The 22,071-nt window shown below is 49.5% G+C and overlaps 1 protein-coding gene across 2 annotated transcripts in view; it reads right to left on the reverse strand.

The window, feature by feature from the left end:
• Positions 1–22,071, reverse strand: part of SLCO3A1 (solute carrier organic anion transporter family member 3A1) — a 164,767-nt gene that overhangs the window by 33,633 nt on the left and 109,063 nt on the right. For both annotated transcript variants that reach the window (XM_068143374.1, XM_068143375.1), the window contains exons 3-4: positions 9,524–9,622; positions 5,404–5,667 (exon numbers count right to left, since the gene is read on the reverse strand). In XM_068143374.1, coding sequence (XP_067999475.1) covers positions 5,404–5,667; positions 9,524–9,622 — 363 coding nt within the window. The remainder of the gene's footprint in view (positions 1–5,403; positions 5,668–9,523; positions 9,623–22,071) is intronic.

Below are 22,071 nucleotides of genomic sequence, written 5' to 3' on the forward strand. Positions count from 1 at the left end.
CTTTCTGAATTAATCAAAACTTCTGGTTTGGAAAGAGTCAAGAAGAGCCTGCCAACAAAGCCCACTTCCTCGTGAAAGCCAAGCCAAAGGAAACTTGGAGACTGATAGGATCTGCTGTGGGGCCTTTTATCACCAGCCTCCACTCCCTTGTCTGTGATTAGAATTTCTCAGCAAGCTTTCCAGATGTTGGTACTGAGCCAAACCCCAAATCCAAAAAGGAATCAAAGCCATGATATCTGCCTGCATCAGGGCAAAAGGCTCTCTGCTGTGGCCATGAATGAAGGTACAAATGAAGCCCTCTGCAAAAGGCTGTCACTGGGACTCGGTTAGAGCTGTGAATTTAAAACTCCTCATGTTAGCTGGTAATCTGCTCAGACCCAGGAGCTCCCACTGAGGACTCCCAGCCCTCCAGGGCCCAGGTTCACCCTGCACAGCTGGAAGCTTCTGGCCCAGTGTTCTATGTTTGCTTCCCAAGAGCACTTCTGGGGAGGGAAACCCAGGATTCAGAGCTGCTCCCTCTCTAGGTTATTCAGCAGACTGGTACACAAAGCAGGAGGGAGGCAAACAGGAGACAAGACAGCTGTCAGCTGTACATCCCAGCTCTCCCATGCTCTTGGAAATGAAGCTGGACAGGAACCAAAACGTTTCCAAACCTAGAGAATTTGTAGTTTTGAAATTCATTTAATTCCACAGTGAGCTTTCTTTTAAATCTCTGTGAATGAGCTTTTCTCTCCAAACCTGAAGGATTCCATATCAATTTCAATCCTTTTAGGTTTTTAATCTCTCTCACTAGACAGACAGGCAGGAGGTAATGAATTTCTGGCTTAAATCATTGCTAAACAAAATGCACTGAGAGCAGAATGTTTCAGGAGTGTTGAAGATAAAGCCTTACAGGAAACATTTTGAAATGAAATTTCATTGGAACTGACCACTCAGTTCAATAGAAATGACATTTCTGTATGAAAACCAAAAATGATGTTAACAAAACATTTCCAAGCCCAACCTGGAGCAGGTGGTAGGTTAGAGGCAGTGCGTTAACACCATGAAGGCAGATGCTGGACAGATGTGAGCAGAGGGCACAGGAGCTCTGACACAGCTGAGCATCATCTCCCGCCCTGCATAGCAGAGAGGTCCCCAGGGCACAGCAGAGGTAGAAAAGTGAAGCTGTGCCCTCAGGACAGCAAGGATTCCTGCAACTCACACCTGCAGTGCTTCCACAGACCATAGGGAGAGCGCAGGGCTGGAACAACCCTGCCAGGCTGCCAGCTGAAAGCAAAGAGAGAGCAATAGCAGCATTTATCCATCCTCTTCCTGCTATTAAGCCTTCATTTCCTTGTGCTCCCAAAATGGATTTGCACTGCTTAACTGAAATACCAATCAGGTAAGGCAGCATTCATATACCAGTTTAGCACAGGTAAGCACCTGCCAGGACTGGGCCATCGTGCCCCTGCCAGCACAGCTCTGCAGAGCTGCTGTGGCAGCCACCCGCTGCTCCTGCTGCCTTTGATGGCCTCTTCACCTTCTGACATTCAAAGGCACAGACTTCAGTTGAAGTTTGAAGCTCCTCTTAAGGATGCTTCTTTTCCCAGCATGAAAACACCCCTCATCAAGAGACACCCTGGCTTCCAAAAGCTGGGCCCTCCCTCCAGCTTAGACCTTGCACAGATGTAGAAAGCCTTCCTGATACTTTGAGCAGGTTGCTTTCATATTAGCCCTAGCTCTTCAGAGTGCTAAGCCTAGGAGCAGGCAAGGAAATCTCACCCAGCCCTGTATCTCCCTGTTTTACAGCAAATCTTCTAGTGTCTTGAGTAACCTCCCAGGTGCCAGCATGCTGTGGTGCTAGCTGACAGCTGTGACCCAGCCTCCAGCCCACACCACCCTGCTGCTTCTCTTGCCATGTCCACTCACTTGCAGCAATCTCTGCAACAGTTTAATCAAATAAACCAAAAAAACCCTCACCACCCCCCTGCAGTGGCCATAAAAGAGACTCAGCTCAGGCTCTGAGGATGCACTGCTGATACAAAGTGGGTTCACATGATCAGACCAGGGTAACAACTCTTCCTTCCCATCCTGTGCACAAGAGATGGACTATCCTGCATCTCCATGCACACATGGACTTACACCTGCCCAGGACCATGCTGCAGAGACAACACTTGCTAAACAGGAGTCTGAGTTATGACCACACACACCACAATGAGTATTTCCACTCACCACCCCAACTCCACGTTCTATGTGACACATCCTGTAACCATGGCAGGTACGTCCTCTGCCATTCAGCTGCACAAACTCATACAACCCCCAAATGTGCCATGGCAGGACAGAAGATGTGGCTACATATGCACAGATGTATTAACCTCTGCACAGATATATTCTGAGCCTCTGTACAGACACATTTTGAACCTCTGTATATAAGTAGTGCATATAGAGATTTTTATCCTAGGGAGAAGACTGAAGAGTTGAACTTTTCCCAAAGGAGACTTTATACAATCAACAAAGAAGTAACAGATCCTAGGTCCTACCACACAAAGGATCCATATACATGTTTCAGCTGCTGTCAATATAATGGATATGCACAGCAGGAGTGCAGACCTAAGCAATGCTCACCAGGAATGGTGAGGCACATTTGCCACCCCTTGCCTGAACATCCTCTCCAGGCAGGCACTTGACCATATTCCCGCTGCGACAACAGTGGCAAAGGACTTGAAAGGAGCTGGCAGCTGCCAACACTGTGTTGTCTGTGACAGGATCAAAAGCAAAACTAAAAAGGTCATTCTGTGTCTTATTTGATGTGATGGAAATTGTATTTCAAAGCCCATCTTACACAGAGACTTCTGGAACACCAACTGATCCGAAATGGGGTTACCTGCAACGTGGAAGCCTGGTGCCTCCTGATGTAATCAATACTTTGAAGCATATGGAGGTGGCAGTTTAATCTCTCTACTTCAATGAGCAATAGACGCTCTTGGAACCCCTCCATGGCCTCCCTGCGTGCAAGAAGCTCAGCTTGGTCAGCACCATCCTCAGGCAGAACTGCTGCTCCACCATGCAGCAGGGACCTTGCCAAATGCTTTCACTTTTCAATCTGAAAGCCTGCAAAAGTGTCCCAGTGCCCAGTCCAAAAACTCAGCGGCCAGAAGCAGATGCTGTGATGAATCCAGGACAAAAGCCACAGAATCATCCATATGGACACACCCTGGGGAAAAGCCCACTCCTCAAACTCAAGAAAATCCTTGCACCAGAGATGAAAAGATGAAGAAATTCATTTCCCTGCCAAATTAGCAAACAATTTCTCCCTTTACCTTTGTTCTGAATTTTCTCTCAAGTTGAAATGCCACACCCCTGACCTTCCCTAATGCACATCCACATCAATGAGTCAAGGCATTTTTGTCGTTAAGAAAACACCTTCCCCCCCTCCCCCCAGGTCTCTTTTCCCTTCCCAGCAGCACCTCATTCAATTCCTAATTAAGGCAACTGCAGAGGGAGTGATTTTGTCCTCGTTTATCTAAATGCATTAGGCAGTAATGAAACCTGCTCTGCCACAATGACAGAGAGTGGGAAGCAGCCACCAGTGCTGCAGAACAACGCTCTCAGATGAAGGTTTTTCCAGTGCAGCCTACAGAAGGGTATCTGCCCACACTCACCCACAAAATCCTGGATCCTTAGCTGACCTTAATTAGAGCCAGGTCCATTTCCATTACTGCAGGACATGATGTGGAGTTTCCTACTCTAATTTGCTACAAGTCATGCTCTGCTCTGACACTTTGCTTCTGTTCTGGGCTGGTGTCTACCTCCTCCCTATCTCAGTTTAGGAGCTGTAGTGGTGCCCAGCACTCACTGCTTTGTATCTGGGATTGCACTAAGCTGCAGCTCACATGCTGGGAGCTCCCAGTTTCTTTTAACCACCCTTGCTCTCCATTTCAGGAGGCAGAGGTGAGCAGGATGGCAGACTGGAGAGAAGTTCACAAATTACTCTGGCAACTGTGTTCCCCTTCAGGTTTCTTTCTCAGCTCCAAAGGCCTATCATCCATTTCTGAAGCTTTGTAGTTTAAAAAAACACCCAACCAAACCTTTCAAGTGGAACAAAGTCACTCTTTAAAATGAGGACAATGCCAGAGATAATCAGAAGCTAGCAACTTAAATTTCAGGATACTGAGGTTTTTTGGAGTAGAGGTAGATGGACCAAATCAAAGACCAGCTGAAAAACCCACCCTGCTGTTAGCCTGTTGCTGACTGTCACAGGATACACAGAATCACAGAATTATTGAGGCTGGATCCCAGCTAGAGAAGGGGAGATTTAGACTACATGTTAGGAAGAAGCTCTTCCCCATGAGGGTGGTGAGACACTGGCACAGGTTGCCCAGGGAGGTGGTGGAAGCCTCATCCCTGGAGGTTTTTAAGGCCAGGCTGGATGTGGCTGTGAGCAACCTGCTGTAGTGTGAGGTGTTCCTGCCTGTGGCAGGGGGTTTGGAACTAGAAGATCCCTGTGTTCCCTTCCAACCCTGACAATTCTGTGATCATCCAGTCCAGCCTATGACTTAGCACCACCACATTGACCAGACCATGCCACTAAGTGCCATGTCCAATCTTTCCTTAAACATCTCCAGGAATGGTGACTCCACCACCTCCCTGGGCAGTCCATTCCAGTGTTTAATTACCCTTTCCACGAGGAAGTGCTTCCTAACATCCAACCTAAACCTCTGCTGGCACAGCCTCTGACCATGCCCTCTCGTTCTGTCACAAGTTGCCTGGGGGAAGAGCCTGAGCCCAAACTTACTACAGCTTCCCTTCAGGTAGTTGCAGAGTGTGATAAGGTCCATTGGAATGGGCTGCCCAGGAAGGTGGTGGGGTCAACGTCCCTGGAGGTGTTTAAGCAAAGCCTGGATGAGGCTTCCAGTGCCACAGTCTAGCTGATTAGTTAGGGTTGGGTGATTGCTTGGACTTGATGATCTTAGAATCACAGAATCATGGCATCAACCAGGTTGGAAGAGATCTCCAAGATCATCCATTCCAACCTACCACCCATCCCTATCCAATCAATTAGACCATGGCACTAAGTGCCTCATCCAGGCTTTTCTTGATCTCCAGGGCTGGTGACTCCACCACCTCCCTGGGCAGCACATTCCAATGGCAAATCTCTCTCTCTGTGAAGAATTTCTTCCTAACATCCACTTCTATGGACACCTTCCAGTACCCCAACATCTCTCTTGAATTGAGGAGCCCAGAACCGGACACAGCACTCAAGTTGTGGCCTGACCAGTGCTGAGTTGCAGGGAAGAATAACCTCCCTTGTCCTGCTGGTACAGGCCAGGATGCCATTGGCTCTCCTGGCCCCCTGCAGGTCTCTTCCAACCTGGCTGATTCTGTGGAGGTGCCCCCACCCCGAGTCTCCCTGCGGAGCCTCACCTCGCAGCTGCTGGAAGCAGGTGGTGCTGCTCTCAGCGTCCAGGGCGTGCCGCAGGACCCCGTTGCTGGGCTTGGGCCTCTCGTAGTCCCTGTCGGGGAGCATCGCCTGCTCGCTCTCCCCGGCGCGCTCCGCCCGCGGCGGCAGGGCCTGCGGGAAGCCGAACATGGGCAGGGACGAGAAGAAGAGTAAGGCACCGCACAGCAGGAAGCCTCCCCACCAGGCACCGATCCACCGAGGGTCGTCCGGGGTTATGTCCAGCTTGCCTGCAAGGGAACACACACACACACACACCTGTGGGTGGCTCGCTGTGGTGGGCTGAGATTTCCACCCCCCACATTAACCTTGCCAGAGCAGCTCAGCTGGAAGCAAATGAAAGCTGTGTCTGCAAGCTGCACTACAATCCACAATGGAATGCGATGAGTGGGTACAAAAGAGACAGGATTTACAATATTGACAGCTATTGACAATTATCAAACGACATGAGAACCTCCCTGGTCAAAGAGACCAGGGAAGCTGACCCTCTGGCCCCCCACCCGCTGGCCAAGAGGGAGAAAGGAGAAGAGCAAAAGTAGGTGTTAGACTTCACCAAAACAATGCAGCCAAGGTCAAGCAGAAGCAGATTAGAATCATAGAATCAATAATGTTGGAAAAGACCTCAGAGATCATCAAGTCCAACCTGTCACCCAACACCTCAGGACTAAGTAAACCATGGCTCCAAGTGCCACATCCAATCCCCTCTTGCACACCTCCAGGGCTGGTGACTCCACCACCTCCCTGGGCAGCACATTCCAATGGCCAACATCTCTTTCTGTGAAGAACTTTCTCCTCACCTCCAGCCTAAACTTCCCCTGGTGCAGCTTGAGACTGTGTCCTCTTGTTCTGGTGCTGGTTGCCTGGGAGAAGAGAGCAATGCCCACCTGGCTACAACCTCCCTTCAGGTAGTTGTAGAGAGCAAGAAGGTCTCCCCTGAGCCTCCTCTTCTCCAGGGTAAACACCCCCAGCTCCCTCAAGCCTAACCCTTCAGAGCATGAAGCAAGCAGAGAAGAGAAGCCCCCCAGAATGTTTTGGTAGAAGCAGTCTTACAGCAGATATCTCTCCAATGGAATTGTTTAGAATTAGCTTTCAATTCACAGCCCTTTTCAGTGAAGAAGAGATGGATATTTGGGCTTTGAAGTCACCTGTGACTGCCTGGAGGATGAAGCAGCTGTAGATACTGGGAGAACGTGCCCACTGCATCAAGCGGGCTCAGAAGGGCAGAGAAATCATCAGAAAATGAAGAAAAATGAAGCAAAAGGCTACAGCATCCTGCAGGCCATCACTCAGCAGAGATAAGGAGAAAGGGGGCTCTGGAGTCAGTTTAGGGGAATACAAACAAGCAGCAGGAGAGCAGAAGCTGTGCTCCTAAAGCTGCCTCCATCGGCAAGGCAGCGGAGGGTGCCCAGCGCCTGAGCTGACTCCCGGGGGAGGTCTGGGTCTGCGTGGCTGGAATGACAAGCTGCTCTGTTCATGATGTCTGTCTGGTTACTGCCACTCCGAAAAATCTGTCTCAAGTGAGGCAATCAAGTTGTCTCTCAAGCAGAGACAGAGGAAACTCTTTTCCCCTTAGGGAAAAGAACAGGTAGCTCTCCAATGTAGAGAAAGTTGGGGAAACAATGCTTCGGAGGGGCTGCTTTTTTCCCCTTGTGATTCCCTCCTGCCTAAAGTGCTTATTTTTCTCAGGTTCTTGAGAACACCACCATGTGAAGAGCCACATAAACCAAGGTCTTCTCCTCAGCCCCTTCTTAAAATAGGTCCTATATGGAGGGCAGCACATCAGTGTGCCCTGGCATCCCACACCTCCTGCCTGGAACAGAGAGCAGAACAGGGCTCAGCCCTTTGGAGCTCGGTCTCACACTACTGCAAGCTGCAAGGACGAGCCAGCTGCCATGTGGAAACTCTCTCCCATACAAAAATAGATGGAGGCTGTGTGTGCCCCAGCCCTCACACAGCAGCAATGGACCATGGCCAAAGCCAGCTGGACCTGCAGCTGGAAAGTGCTATACCCTTCTTGTGACCTGCTGAGCCACAAGCCCTGCAGGCTTCTCAGTGATAGCACGCTACCATTCTCCTCTGTGCTTCTGCTTTTATCTCCTTTGAGTTCCAAATATGGAGCAGTATCTTATGTTAAAAATTAATGGATCACATCACAATTTTTTTAGCTAAGCCAGCATCTTGCCTTTGATAGTAACCAGCTGCAGATGCCTAGAAAAGCCAGAAGAATAATGTCAGCATACACCTGATCACATGCTGGTGATTTGTGGCTCAGATTTCTAAGCTACATTTGGTGTCATATTCATTTTTTTTTTCTCCTATAAAATTGCCCAATTGTTTTTCATTCCATTTGCAGACTTCTAACATCCTACAGTGAGGAGTTCCACAGCTTCATCTCCAAGGAGAAGAGATATTTTCTTCTGTGCATTTATGTCTAGGAGTTAATTATACTTAATGGTTAAATATGTAATGGGGTTGAAAGAAGTTCCTCTGCCTAAAGGTTGGATCAGATGATCCTTGAGGTCCCTTCCAACTTGGTGATCTATGATCTCTGCTAAAGCCATGGAATAAAAATGGGCCATGCAGTGTTTGACTAAGGCACAGCCTCCCAAAAAGATACTTCTTTCCTGCTCATCAAACACCACTTAGGTTCCTCAGCTGCCACAAGACTAAGAAAAGGCAGCACCACTTTTCCAGATTTGCACAATTCCAAGTCCTGCAAGGTTCAACTCCATCCAAATGCATCTTGTGAAGATGTATGTCCAATATCTAGAATATTGTATCCAGTTTTGGGCACCTCAGTTCAAGAAGGACCTCAGGGAACTGCTTCAAAGAGTCCAGTGCAGAGCCATAAAGAGGATGAAGGAAGTGGAACATCTCCCTACTGGGGAAAGGCTGAGGGAGCTGGGGCTCTTTAACTGGGAGAAGAGAAGACTGAGAGGTGACCTCATTCATGTTTATAAAGATGTGAAGGGCAGTGTTGGGAGGACGGAGCCAGGCTCTGCTCAGTGATGTCCAATGATAAGACAAGGGGCAATGAGTGCAAGCTGGAGCAGAGGTGCCACAGGGACATAAAAGAAAAACGTTTTCACCGTGAGGGTGACAAAACACTGAAACAGGATGACCAGAGAGGCTCTCTGGAGACATTCAGAACTTGCCTGGATGCATTCCTGTGAGAGCTACCCTAGGTGACCCTGCTCTGGCAGGGGCGTTGGACTTATCTTTCAAGATGCTTTTCAACCCCTAATATTCTGTGGATCTGTGCTGACAGAATCAGGACAGACCCTCAAAGGGGACACCACCCCTGTGGCTGTACAAGAGCCTGTGGGGTCAGCTGGAGCTGAGAACTGTAGAAAAAGCCTCAGAAGAACTGAGGGAGAAGGAGGAAGCCTCCGGTTTGCAAGCTGGCCAAGGGCTGGGGGAGCAGCGAGGGGCAGCCTGTCACACACTGCCCTCTAACGGCCAAGAGCGCGTAGTGCAGGTGGCCCTGAGTTCAGAGAGTTCTTTCTTGATGAAAAAGAGTCAATTTGCAAACAGTCTGCTTTAACCCAAGTGCAGAGTCAAGGTGAGCAATAATTAGCACTGCTTCAGCAAAAAAAAAGCAATTACGCTGTAGGGACCGAGCCTGTCCATCCAAACAGTCATTTGCAGAAGGTGCTGAGCATGGGTCTTAACTGGTGTGTACCCAATGGAGAGCCTGGGCAGTACTCCCAGGTCCTGGAGATGGCAGCTCTCCAGATTTCATCTCATGCTCTGGACACAGCTTCCCTGGCAAGACTATGCCCATGGCTAGCTGCTGTGCCCTTTCACAGTGATATTTAAGATGTTCCTCTAAGAGCTGAGCTGAAACTCATCTCACAGGAGAAAAGGCCATGGAAGGGAACGAATTTTAGCAACTTCAAACTTGTTCTCTATGGAGAGAGTTGAAAACTTTTGAATCCTAGCCATAAACCCCCTCTAGAAGTGACATCCACACAAGAGGCACCCAAGGTGAAACAAGAAGCATTTTCCTGCTTGTGTGCATCAGCATTTTTTGTCCTGCTGCTACATTAGCATATTTGATTTGGAACCAAACCCAGTTCTCCTTACTTGTGTCAATGAAGACAGCATCCACATAGATTTTGGTACAAAAGGAGCCCAAGATAAATCCACAGGCTGGTCCAAATACCAACATCGTAAACAGGATCCCTAGAAGAAGAGAGAAAGGAGAAAATCAGTACTAGGCTCAGGTTCTTCATTGCAAGTTGTTTTGTTTGTCTTGTGCTTTGCAGGATTGCTCTGTTGATGACAAACAGGCAGGGATATGTGCCTGTGTCAAAGGCTTGAGAGGTCAGAGAGCATCCTAAATGCTTTCTGCTTGCCCCTATCTCTGGAGGAAAAAGAATAGATGCAGCTGTGATAATGCTGAAAGATTTCTATTGAGCTGAGCATGGACCTAAGCTGTGCTTTGGTTGGCTGGCTGCTCTTAAATGATGTCTTATTCAAAAGCACAAGAGAAAGCAGTCCTGCCTTCTCCCCATGGGGAAGTCACCTCCAGCCAAATGCCTGGGAGACAGGGCTGTTTGCAGAATGGAGGGCCAGCAAAGCTGTGAAAATGCAGCATTGCCACAGGCTGCTGGGTAAAGTCCCTTTCCAGAAGCAGAAGCACTCCACCAAATCTGTGAAGCCCTTCTCCCCATTGTAACCACACTGCAAACATTCCCCAAGGCACACAGCTCTTCCAACCCCTCACAGCTGCTCGCTGCTCCTGCAAAACCTGCATGAAATTGCCAGTGTACTGCTAGGCAAAGAGCTATTATGAGTAAATTACTTATTTGCTTCAGTACAGTATTTAGAAGTATTTATTCCCACTCCCACTTTGGCCCTGGAACAGGAACGCTACAGGCACGCTGCCAGCTCTCAATTATCCAGGGTGGAAAGGCAGGGGGACACAAGGATAATCCAGACAAAGAAGCAGCAAAGATAACACAAAACATTTGTACATTAGACAATAGGAACATATTTGGTACCTTCATGTTTGGGATAGAAGAACAAGAAGCACTCCCCAAGGATGCTTGTAACTGGCTTTCTGAAGGAAGCAGGGGCAAACCTGAACAGCACAGAGCAGAGCCAGACCTGCTTGCTCACTGCTGATGGACCTGAGGGCCTGGAGAGGCGGGAGGCACCTCAGGGCTCCTGGTCAGTGATGTGCCAGCCTGTCCTGAGCCCAGACTTGGTGTTGCTCACTTCAGAAGTGTCCCATGAAGCAACTTACTTGCATCTGAGCGCGGCATACACGGTGACACATCTCTCTGCAAATCTCTCTGGGGGTGCTGCCTGGCACCTTGGTGCATTCTTAATGCACACCACCACAGCTACCAAGGTCCTTAGCTGGAAACTCCTAATTCCAAAGTTCTCTCTCTGTGCATTTCTCAGGAGCTGGAGAAACAATCAGAGCTGCAAAATGTTCCCAGGAGTCCACCAGCCCTACACAAGGCAAGCTGCACCTGCTGATGACAGTTTGGCCAAGCAGAGTAAATTGGTATGGTCAGAAAGAACTCCACCTTCAGTTTTAAAATGCAGAGCACAAACTAAGCACAAACCAATTCCTCCAGGTTTGTGGCTGGATTCATAACTAGGAGCAGAGCAACAGTGTCTCCAGCCATCCACCCAGGCAGAAGCACGGGGTGTTAAAGCCTTCACAGCTACCACCCACAGAAACAAGAGGGAGAAACAAAGGTGGAGGGAGGAAGAAAAGAGTGTCAGGTCATATGAGCCACAGTAAAGAGTTGCTGCTGTCAGGACAGCAAAGGAAGCTGCCATCCCTTGCCCTATCTCAGCTCAAAGCTACAGCAATGGCACCACATCGTTGTCCATGCTGCCAGCTTCAATTAGTCTCCAGGATCACTGCCCATGACGCCCATGTCAGCAGTGGAGCATGCCACCTCCCCTCCTACAGTTCCATGGCAGCAGTGGAGCATGCCATCTCCCCTCCTGGAAGCACTTTGTCCCCAAGCATTGGGCTTGTGCTCCACAATCCAGCAGCAAGCCAGGGAATTTGTGCTCCTCAATCAACAGAGCTGCTTAGGACATCTGTGCTTTGCTCCTCCAGAGATCTCTAAAGCCTCAGGTGGGACATCCCAGTCCCTGGCTACCTGCAGATGCACCTTGAAGGATGTGAAATGAGGGAACAGGTCTGGACAGCAGGGAAAAGGGATTTTCCAGCACATCCAGACCACCTCCCTCCCTCCTGGCCCCAAGGGCTGCCCCACTTCAAGGCTACCCAATTTCCAGTGGCATTTCCTAAAGCACCCACATCGGTTTTTTTCTGGTCACTAGATGGCATTAGTGTCTGCCACTCAGCCCACAAGTGCCACATGCAGCAGGCTGGCTGGCAGGGCAGCCCACCCTGGCTCCCCAAACTGGGGTCCTACAGCCCCTGGGGAGGATCACTCTGGTGGCAGGGTGCTGCCTTCACCCACGTAGCTGCCACACACCCCATCAGGTTGTGCCCTTTGCCTGCTTGCATGCAGGAAAGCACAGATCTTCAAGCTGTTCTGAAACTGCAGAGTTTCTGGTCAAAGAGATTAAGCAGACAGCATCTAGCAGAGGAATGGCCATGACTATTAGTCTGATGGACACAGCCAGCAAGCAAAGCTCTGGATTACCTCTGATTATGGTCAAACAAGCACAGACACACTGGGCCTCTCACTAGAGCAGCACCTGAGGCAAACAGAGCTCATGGTTTGAATCAGGAGCCCCTGGATTTCAGCAGGAGTCACAATATTGCTCTGCTCCCTAGAAGGAGTAAGGGAAGGGAAAACCCAGGCAGACCTGAGCACCTGCTCCTTCCCAGTCCTGGCTCCTCATCCCAGATCCTGGTACCCAGCACCCAGAGAAACTCTCTACACCAAGGCTCCTTGAGTGCTCACATCTGCAGGGATGACTCTCCAAGGCAAGATTGCTGGGAGCATACCAAAGCACCTGGGCTGTGACAAGTCCTCACAGGCACCAAGGAGCTGCTAAAGTGCTGATGGGACCTGTGTGTGCAAGCTAAAGGACTGAGGGGCCAACAGGCAGCTGACTCAGGGCACCCACAACCCAGGAGAGGGCAGCTTTGCAGCTCTGGACATGGCAGGGATGGTTTAGGACAGGTGGAGTCAGGCACAACCTTCTCTTCCCAGGCAGCAGATACTTGCTTTCTCCTTTTGGTTTTTGAGACCTATTGCTGGTTGATGATTTTCTGTAAGTGTTTAACTGCTCTAAAGAACTGGGAACACACCAGAATTGTTGTCTGGCACCAATGCAGGCACTCACACGGCAGGACAAGCCCAAGGACCAGTTCTAACCCTCTAGGCAACATCTCTGGGTGTACCAGGGCTGGGCTGAAGGAGGAGAGATGTTTGCCCTGTGAGGATCTCCAAAGCACAGGCAGGGTTGTCAGACTGTGTGCATACATGCACCACCACAGAACTGATGTGTGCTCCATGGAGCAAAGGCCAAGGCAAAGAACACAGAAATAGGTCATCCTCCACCAAAACAACAACAAAAAGAACATTTCCCCCTTTTTCCAAAGCAGAAGAGAGCAGGAACCTTTAGCTGGAGACCCACCAGCAGCAGGGAGATGCTTGCAGAGGCAGTTAGCTGAAACACAAAGCAGACACCAAGAAAGCTGCCCTGGTGCTGCACCAGGTGAACACTGCCCACGTTCACACTATTCCTATCCCACAGCTAACCACCACCTCAGAAGCAGCCACGGCCTCGGCTGTCAAACCACCACACTTCCAATGCCTGCAGGCTGGAAGGAGTTATCTGCTCTGCAGTGTCCTCACTAGAGGGCAATGTGGGATAGAGCATCCCCTGCAGAGGGATGTGGGTACCCAAGATCTTACAACAAGATACTGAATTATGATTCACCTCCAGGCTGGCTTAAGAAGCCCTCCTGTTCATTGCATTTTTACCTTGCATATACAGTTTGCCCTAAAAGCAAGCAAACAACTGGCTCACACCATGCCCTCCCTCTTAGTCTTGTTTTGAGACTCCCCATGAAATCTCCCTGCTGCAGTAAGGGTGCTCTGCACTTTATCTGACAAATCAAACAGGTTTTGGGAAACCCCAAGGCATGGACTGTCACAATGGATAGTGTAGAGCCTGCACAGGGCTGGACCATGCTCAAGGATCAATGGAGCACATCACTGGCCACAAGAATCAGCTTGTTAGGTGATGGCATAGTGCCTGTGGCTGAATGTGAATGTGGAGTTGAGGGCTCAAGGGGCAATCAGCCAAGTTAGGACTTGCTTAAGACATCCTTCCTCTTTTGAGACATTCTGCATGATTGATAGCCAGCCCTGTTACCAGGAAAACACTTTCCACATCCTCCACCTAGTCATGCAACCTCAAAAGCTGCTGCAGTAAATAAGGAGCTCTAGCAAAACTCCTTTTCCCAGTCCTGAGCATGCTGCCAAGGATAAAGATGTGCTAGCTTGTGGCAGGCTTGAACACCACTTCCGAGGTGTGCTCACATCTTAACTTCCAAATCAGCTTGATCTGACAGAGCCAGAGGGCAATACCAGGGGCAAACAGAACAAAGGACTAATCCTGGCTCCATCAGTCTCTTGCAAAACTACTGATGGCAACATAACTGGTGACCAGCATGAGATATTGCAGCCTCTTCTCTTTCACTCAGCTTAAATTCTATTTCTACTGCTTAGAGCAGCAACAAACATCCTCCTCGAGAGGAGGAAGGGAAAACATCTAATATTGCCCTAGAAAAAAATGCTTCTTGCTCTGCAAGGCTGGCTGAGCCTCTTTGAAGGACCTGTGCTTGGTCCTGCAACCAACACCTCAAGAAGGTGCAGGGCAAGTCTCCAGTGTAGCCATCTGTAGTTTAGGAAAGATGTTGAGTTGCTGGAAGATGTCCAGAGAAGGGCAACAAAGCTGGGGAGGGGTCTGGAGCACAGCCCTGTGAGGAGAGGCTGAGGGAGCTGGGGATTAGGAGGCTCAGAGGAGACCTTATTGCTGCCTACAACTACCTGAAGGGAGGTTGTAGCCAGGTGGGGGTTGGTCTCTTCTCCCAGGCAGGCAACCAGCACCAGAACAAGAGGACACAGTCTCAAGCTGTGCCAGGGGAGGTTCAGGCTGGATGTTTGGAAGAAGTTCTTCATAGAAAGAGATTGGAATGTGCTGCCCAGGGAGGTGGTGGAGTCACCATCACTGGAGGTGTTTTGGAGCAGACTGGATGAGGCACTTGGTGCCATGGTTTAGTTGATTAGATGGCGTTGGCTGATAGGTTGGACTTGATGACCTCAAAGGTCTCTTCCAACCTGGTTTATTCTATTCTGTTCTATCTAGAGACCAGTGAAAAGTCAGAGGAGAAAGCTTTCTCCTTCATGCAGTTTGGTGTGCTTTTGAGTTTAGATCTTAGAATGTATTAATTGCTTTTAATTCTCACTAAATTATGGCAATTATGGCTGTGAATTAAAGCACAACACTAAACAGAACCACCTTGTTTTGGGACGGTTTGAACACTTTGGGAACTCACAAACAGCTTCTTTTCAGTTTGGGCCCTTTTAAAGCACAGTTACATTTTACTTACAGCTAATCCTTTGCAGCTTTGCTGCTCTATTCCCTTCACCACTCTCCTTGCCCCCCCAAAAGGCAGGGAAATAAAAGAAGGAGGAGAAGCAAGTCAGGCTGGACTGCAGAATCAGAAAGGTTTTCCTCCCCACCTTTCCAAAGGGAACAATTTGCTAAATCCTGCCTTCTTGTGCCAATTAATAGACACTTTCCAGGGGCTGAGGGAAGAATGGAGACAGAAGGCAGTATTAGATCTGACACCTTGTGATGTGATTTTACCACCAGTAATGCCCAGGACTGATAATGCAGTTTTCCATTAGAGCAAAAGAAGCAGCAGCAGCAGCAGCATGGACCTGTGGAGAGACTGGGGCACAAAGATGCTCAGTCACTCATGCAAAATGCAAAAGAACCAAGTTGCAAAGGCAAGGATAAAGAATGTCAATATTGCAGTAATAAAGAGCTGTCCCTGGGTAACCCAGGTTGCTTTCCAGCAGCAACAGCAGCCCAAAACACAAGTAAAGTCTTGCTGTTTGCAGCACAAAAGGGGTGGAGAGCATTCATTCAATCTAACAAATTAACTGGGGACAGAAACTCCCAGCAGAATCCCTCCTGGCCAGAAATAAGACATGGAGGGAGATGCAGCAAGGTTTGCCAGCCTCACCAAGGTGCAGCATGGAAGCAGCTCAGGCACAGCTCACTGAGGAGTAAGAGCAGGTTCAGCACACAGCCACAGGATGGAAAAAAAACCAACACCAAGCTGCTTTGCTCCTTGCTTTGCTTAGCAGAGGCTAAGGACACAAGGAATCTCTTCTTGGAGACCTGCCAACAAGTGCCAGGTAAGATAGCCAGGTGAGAGAGGAGGAGGAGGAGGAGGAGGAGGAGGAGGAGAAGAAGCAGCAGCATCTCCCACAGCAAGTGAGCACACAGGGTTATAAGGGCAGGAGTCATTCCTCTTATTGCAGCCACAGATGTTTCCCATCATACATTCATCTGAGCTTCCCAGGCCCTTCTTATGAGAAGTTTCCAAAGTCTGTCCTCTTCTGTCTGCAGGCTTCATTTCTTTCCATGGAACCCTGAAGCAAACCCCAGGAATCTGGGCTTTGTTTTGCTGTCTAAAGGAACTCCCAGGCAACCAGTGGCAGAACAAGAGGACACAGCCTCAAGCTGTGCCAGGGGAAGTTTAGGCTGGAGGTGAGGAGAAAGTTCTTCACAGAAAGAGTAATTGGCCATTGGAATGTGCTGCCCAGGGAGGTGGTGGAGTCACTGTCCCTGGGGATGTTCAACAGAGGCCTGGATTGTGGCACTTGGGGCCATGGTTCAGTTGTCAGGAGGTGTTAGGTATTAGGTAATAGGTTGGACCTGATGATCTCTGAGGTCTTTTCCATCCTGGCTGATTCTGTGGTTAATGCACTTTGTAAGGGATTTAGTGAATGGTGGTAGGAATGCCAGAAGCACCTTTTAACATGGAGAAAGGAGAAAAAAATCATGTTAAGCTGTCATTGCCTCCTCTCTCACATTCCTCCCAAGCCCTGATGTAAGGCACTACAGCATCTACCATTTGTTTTGCCCAGTAACAGCCCATGCAATAGTGTAGAACAGCAGGATAGGTGTTTCTGACTTCATCCACACAATGCTTACATACAAGCTAAGGCTTGCTTCATGAACACAACTCAGTCAAGCTCTCTGACATCAAAGGAACCAGCCCAGGAACACAGGAGCTGGTGTGAAACAAGACTTTGTCCCCAAAGATGTTGGAGGCTTCTGTCCTTGACTGCCTTGATATGAAATGGGTGCAAACATCAAATCTTTCAGGTAAGAGTCTCTGCTACCTCCAGATTATCAGTACAGGGACCTTCTTCTTGCCTTTCCTCTGGGTGCTGGGTGCCACTTTCAACTTAAAGCCCAGTTTCTGGAGGTATGGGATTTGATGAGCATCTCAGTTTGGTACCCAAGAGTCCACCTAGCACTGAGGATCCATCTCATAGCTCTGTGCAGGCATCCTGCTGCCAGGACTGAACTGCTATTCATATTTGTGCTAGCTGGTGAAAACCCTACCTTGAGCACACTTTCCTGAGCTCCAGTCTCCATCCTGTGCTCAAGGGTTACCAACCTTCCTGACCTTACCAAGAACACACTGAGATGACACAGCATTTCCAAGCATGGGCAAAGCCCTGGTGTTGCAGAGGACACTTGTGTAGTCATGCAGATGTCACTGAGACCTGCTGGGTTTATGGTCCCCTTGAGCCAGGCTCTTCCTGCCTTGACACTTCCACAAAATCAGAGTGCAAGAGGCACACCTGCAGCAAAGCACATGGCCAGAGCAATGCCTGCTCCCTCTTGCACCACCCCAAGGGACTGCTTTGGGTCACTTTGGAAGATCTGGTACAGGTGATCCTGCTCCTGCAGGGGGGGTGGACTGGATGATCTTTTGAAGTCCCTTCCAGCCTTTAACATTCTGTGATGCTGTGATGTGTGAGAGTCTCTTCACTGCAAAGCTTATGTTGTCATCACATCAAGTAGCTACATGCCCATGGAGTGAAAAGTGATCTCTGTCAGAGATGAGTGACCAGGGGGCTCAGTGACCAGGGGGTTCAGTGGCCAGGGGAGTCACACAGCAAAGGTATTGGGTACAAAGAGGCAGGCTGAGCACACACCCTCACATCCATGACCCTGGGGATGCTGCTGCAGACATGGGGCATCACCCCCAGCCCCCTGCCTGCTGCAGGAGCAAGCTCTTTCTAAAAGCACAAAGGGAGCTGGCTTTGCAAAGCACCAGATAATCTCAAAACCCTGCTTGTCCCACATTTCCTGCTGCGTGGAGGACAGGGCAGGCCAGTGTGGAGGGATTACTGCAACAGTGTAATTTGTGTGCTGTGCAACCTGCCCTTAAAGAGACACCAACCCAGCAGAGCCTGCAAGGATCAAAGGTGTCCCAGCGCAGACTGGAGCTGCTCTCTTCTCCTGCATGGAAGGCACTGGGCCTCAAGGGCTTTGGATAAAAGGTTCAGCCCCTGCAGGCAGCAGGCAGAGCTCATTACTTCAGTGCTTGTTCTATGATTTCTCTCAGGTGGTATCACCTCAAAACCGCACAGGAAGGCTAGAAGAAGACTGCTTCCCACCAGATGGCTTCTTAGAATCATAGAAATAATAAGGTTGGAAATGACCTCAAAGATCATCAAATACAACCTATTACCTATTCCCTGACACCTCCTGACAACTAAACCATGGCTCCAAGTGCCACATCCAAGCCTTTTTTGAACACCTGCAGGGCTGGTGACTCCACCACCTCCCTGGGCAGCACATTCCAATGGCCAATAACTCTTCCTGGGAAGAACTTTCTCCTCACCTCCAGCCTAAACCTCCCCTGGCACAGCTTGAGACTGTGTCCTCTTGTTCTGGTGCTGGGTGCCTGGGAGAAGAGACCAACCCCCACCTGGCTACAACCTTCTTTCAGGGAGTTGTAGATGGCAATAATGTCTCCCCTGAGCCTCTTCTTCTCTAAGTTAAATCACCCCAGCTCCCTCAGCCTCTCCTTCTTCCTGCAGCAAAACTCACCAGTCATCCTCCCCAGCAGACAGTGTGCCCATGAGCTACCCCCTTCCCACACGGCTACAGGGATGCCCATGTGCCTGCAGAGCCCAGCAACAACACTCAGCTCCCAGTTTCTATTCCTCAGCTTTCCTGGGGCCAGTTTTCCTCATCTACCATGGCAAGGCATGGCTTTTCCAGCTGCTTGACTCCGTGTCTGCACAGCCAGCCGCCCGCCGTCGCCTCCTGCTCCCTCACCGTGCCGGCTTCCTTGTGCCGCTGTGCCCCACTGTAGGAAGCTCAGAGAGGTGGTGCTGGACCAGCGGCACCTTTTGATTTGTTTTCCTTCCTCAGTGCAACCACTGAAGCAAAGGGAATGTTCCAGCAAGCCTGACAGATGCTTCCGAAGGCCTACAGCTGTCGATTAATGAGGAGCAACTTTGGGAGAGTTTAAGGTTTAGCCTTTGTTCTGATGGAGATCAAAGCAGTTCCAGCCCTGTGCTGGTATGAGACGAGGTGGGGAGGAGGGATGCTGACTTCTCTCATTTCCATGAGACCCCCATAGAGGGGTGCAGTATTTAATTGCCCTGCCTTTAGCCAGTGAGATGAATTATTACCTAGTTTGAAATCAGGCAGCCTTGGACATCTCCCATCAGCTTCTTCCCTTCCACCCCTATCAAACCTTTCCATCAATTTACCAAATTGCTTTCAGCAGCCTTGTAAAATCAGCTCCTGTTTCATGAAGATTTATTCTAATGTAAGCTGCTCACCACTGTATGGAAATGCTGCAGAATGACTTATTTACCCCTGTGCCTAATAAGACTTAATGACTGTATCTAAAGCTGCTCAGAGGGTTTCATTCACTTAGCAAGAGGCAGGAAAACAATGCACCCATACTACAGAGCAAACAAACTTCTAGTGTGGCTCTTCCAGAGCTGCTGAAGGAGCTCATGGTGGTGGCCTTCCTCCTGCCTGCTGGAAAAAGCCCTTCACAGCACAGTTCTTTGTTCTGGCCTAAATTTAGCATTGAAATGTTAATCCCTAAAGAGGTCACTAGGACTTGAAGCTAGGTTAGGAGGAGGTTTCTCCCCAGACTGCCAGTGTCCCTTTCAATATTGATTTCCATCAGCATTCAGAATTTCTCTAAGGAAATGTCTGTTGACTTTGAGATGGAATCTGACTCCTGTAAGCAGGTATTTTGCCTGGTGAACTACTCTGCTTTTTCAGCTCTTACCAAGCTGATGTTACCAGGCTGATGTTACACCAACAACTGGCAGTTCCAGGGGATCCTGAGGCACACACAGGGTGTTTGCCAAGTGCCACAAAAAGTGCTGGGGCTTTGGCATTGCTGAGCTCAAGCACATGAATTTCCAGTGCCATAATGACTGGGTGAGCTTCTGACAGCTCAGAACCCCACCCACTAGCTGGCCTGTGTCCTCATGCTGACAAGCAGAAAAATGAAGAAAACCCAAGCAAAAAAATCCCCCCCACCTCCCAAAAACCCCAACCAACCAAGCAGCCAAAGCTCCACCCAAGCAATCCCACACCCACCAAACCCCCAGCCCAGAGCCCTGTTTGTATTGACCTTTAGGTCACTGCTTAGCCCAGCTGCTGAAATAGGATCACCAAGATTGCAGAGAAATGAATCATGCAGTGACAAAAGCTCCACAACCCTCAAAACTCCATTTGCAAGCAAACCAAAGCCTGAAGTTGCCCATCTGTGAGCTCCACAAGGTGAACTGTGGGGATGCTCCCATTACCAAAGCCTTGGGGTCACTCTGATCCCATCAGCTGACACTGGCAGCAAACTGTTCCCCATTCCTGAAGGGTCTTCCTCCCCAGCATCCTGGCATCCTTCCAGGCAGCAGAGGGATTGCTTGCTGCATTTCTCTCCTTCCTGATGGGAAGCTGGAGAAGAAATTTGCTTATGCTAATCAATCCCTGGCACCAGTCACACGAGACACTAATCCAGTAGCAATCTCCATCAGTCTCTGCATATTTAACTAAAGCAGTGAACACTCACGGAGGATTATGAAGGCAGTGGTATTGTTGTAGCAGTGTTTTCCTACTTAAGCTGCCATCACTCTGATGCCCTGTCTTCTAATATTTACATATGCTATACATACAAACAACCTGCAGAATCACATCAGTCCATGCAAGCATCCTGGTCAGACACGTGGTGGTTTCACAGATCTCTCTGCGCTCTACAGTGCTGTCTCCATTACCCACTACCAAAAAGCTTCTGATCACAGAATCACAGAAGATAGCTGGTTGGGAGAGAGCTTGAAGATCACCCAGACCAACCTTTGACCCAGCACTGAAGGGCCAACCCTAAGCCACAGAAGCACAGAACAGTTTAGGTTGGAAGGGACCCCCTTCCATGGGTGAGGACACCTTCCACTACACTAGGTTGCTCAAGGCCCTGTCCAGCCTGGCCTTGAGCATCTTGAACCATGTCCCTAAGCACCAGGTCCACAGGCTGCTTGAACACTCCCAGGGATGGTCACTCCACCACTGCCCTGGGCAGACCATTTCAATGTTTGAGAACCCTTTCAGTGAGGAAACATTTCCTAATATCCAGCCTGAACCTCCCCTGGTGCAGCCAGGAATCATTTCCTCTGGGCTTGTCACTTGCCATCAAAGAGAAGAGGCTGCCCCCTCCTTGCTCCAGCCTCCCTTCAGGTAGTTGTAGTGAGCAATGAGGTCTCCCCTCAGCCACCTCCTCTCCAGACTGCCCAACCCCAGCTCCCTCAGATGCTCCTCACAGGCCAAGTGCTCCAGGCCCTTCTCCAGCCTCCTTCATGGGGGTTATTTACACAAAGCAGCAGCATCCTCGAAAGCATGCATGTTGCTTAAACTCATAAAAGGCAAGTCTCTTTCTCCAAAGGATTTATAGGTGGTTTGGAGGTGCATTGCAAGGGGTTAGACACTCAGGCTGGGCTAGGCAAACTCTTGAAAGTGTTTCATAGTCCAGTTTTCCATCACCTTCTGCAGAAAGCAAAGAAACAAACAAACCAAGATTGCCCAGACTCATGCTCTGGCCCCTTAGGTGCATCCCAAAAAGCCAAGATGCTGAGCCAGCTCTGAAGTGTAAGGACAAATCACTTGCTCCACCACCCCCCTTGCTGGATCATCTTCTTGTCCCTGAAAGTTGCTTGTTAGCACATCAGAAGAAGCCAAGTTGGCTTCAGGAGCAGGTGTAAGAACAAACCTAACTATAGAGTGTAAATCCAGGGCAGCTTACAAACACCCTGAGCCCACCAGACACCGATCCCACACCTTCACCACAGGGCTGCAGAGACGCCAGCCATAGCTGTGGGCTTGAACCAGCCTTTTCCACCTTGCAAGCACATTTTCTCTGTGTTAATCACCTTGGGAAGCAGCCACCAAAGAGACTCTGGGAGGGAAGGAAAGGCTGTGCTCAAAACACCAAGAATGCTTTTTCAGAGGGTCTAGTGGCATGCCTTCAAGCTGTGCTCATCTCCTCCCAGCAGTTAAGCACCAACACCTGCTTTCCCAAATCTGCAGGGCCAGGCTAGCTAAAAGCAGCCAGA

This window comes from Melanerpes formicivorus, unplaced genomic scaffold, assembly GCF_026170545.1.
Source record: "Melanerpes formicivorus ecotype bairdi unplaced genomic scaffold, bMelFor1.0.p_v2 SCAF_10, whole genome shotgun sequence".
NCBI classification, from domain to species: domain Eukaryota; kingdom Metazoa; phylum Chordata; class Aves; order Piciformes; family Picidae; genus Melanerpes; species Melanerpes formicivorus.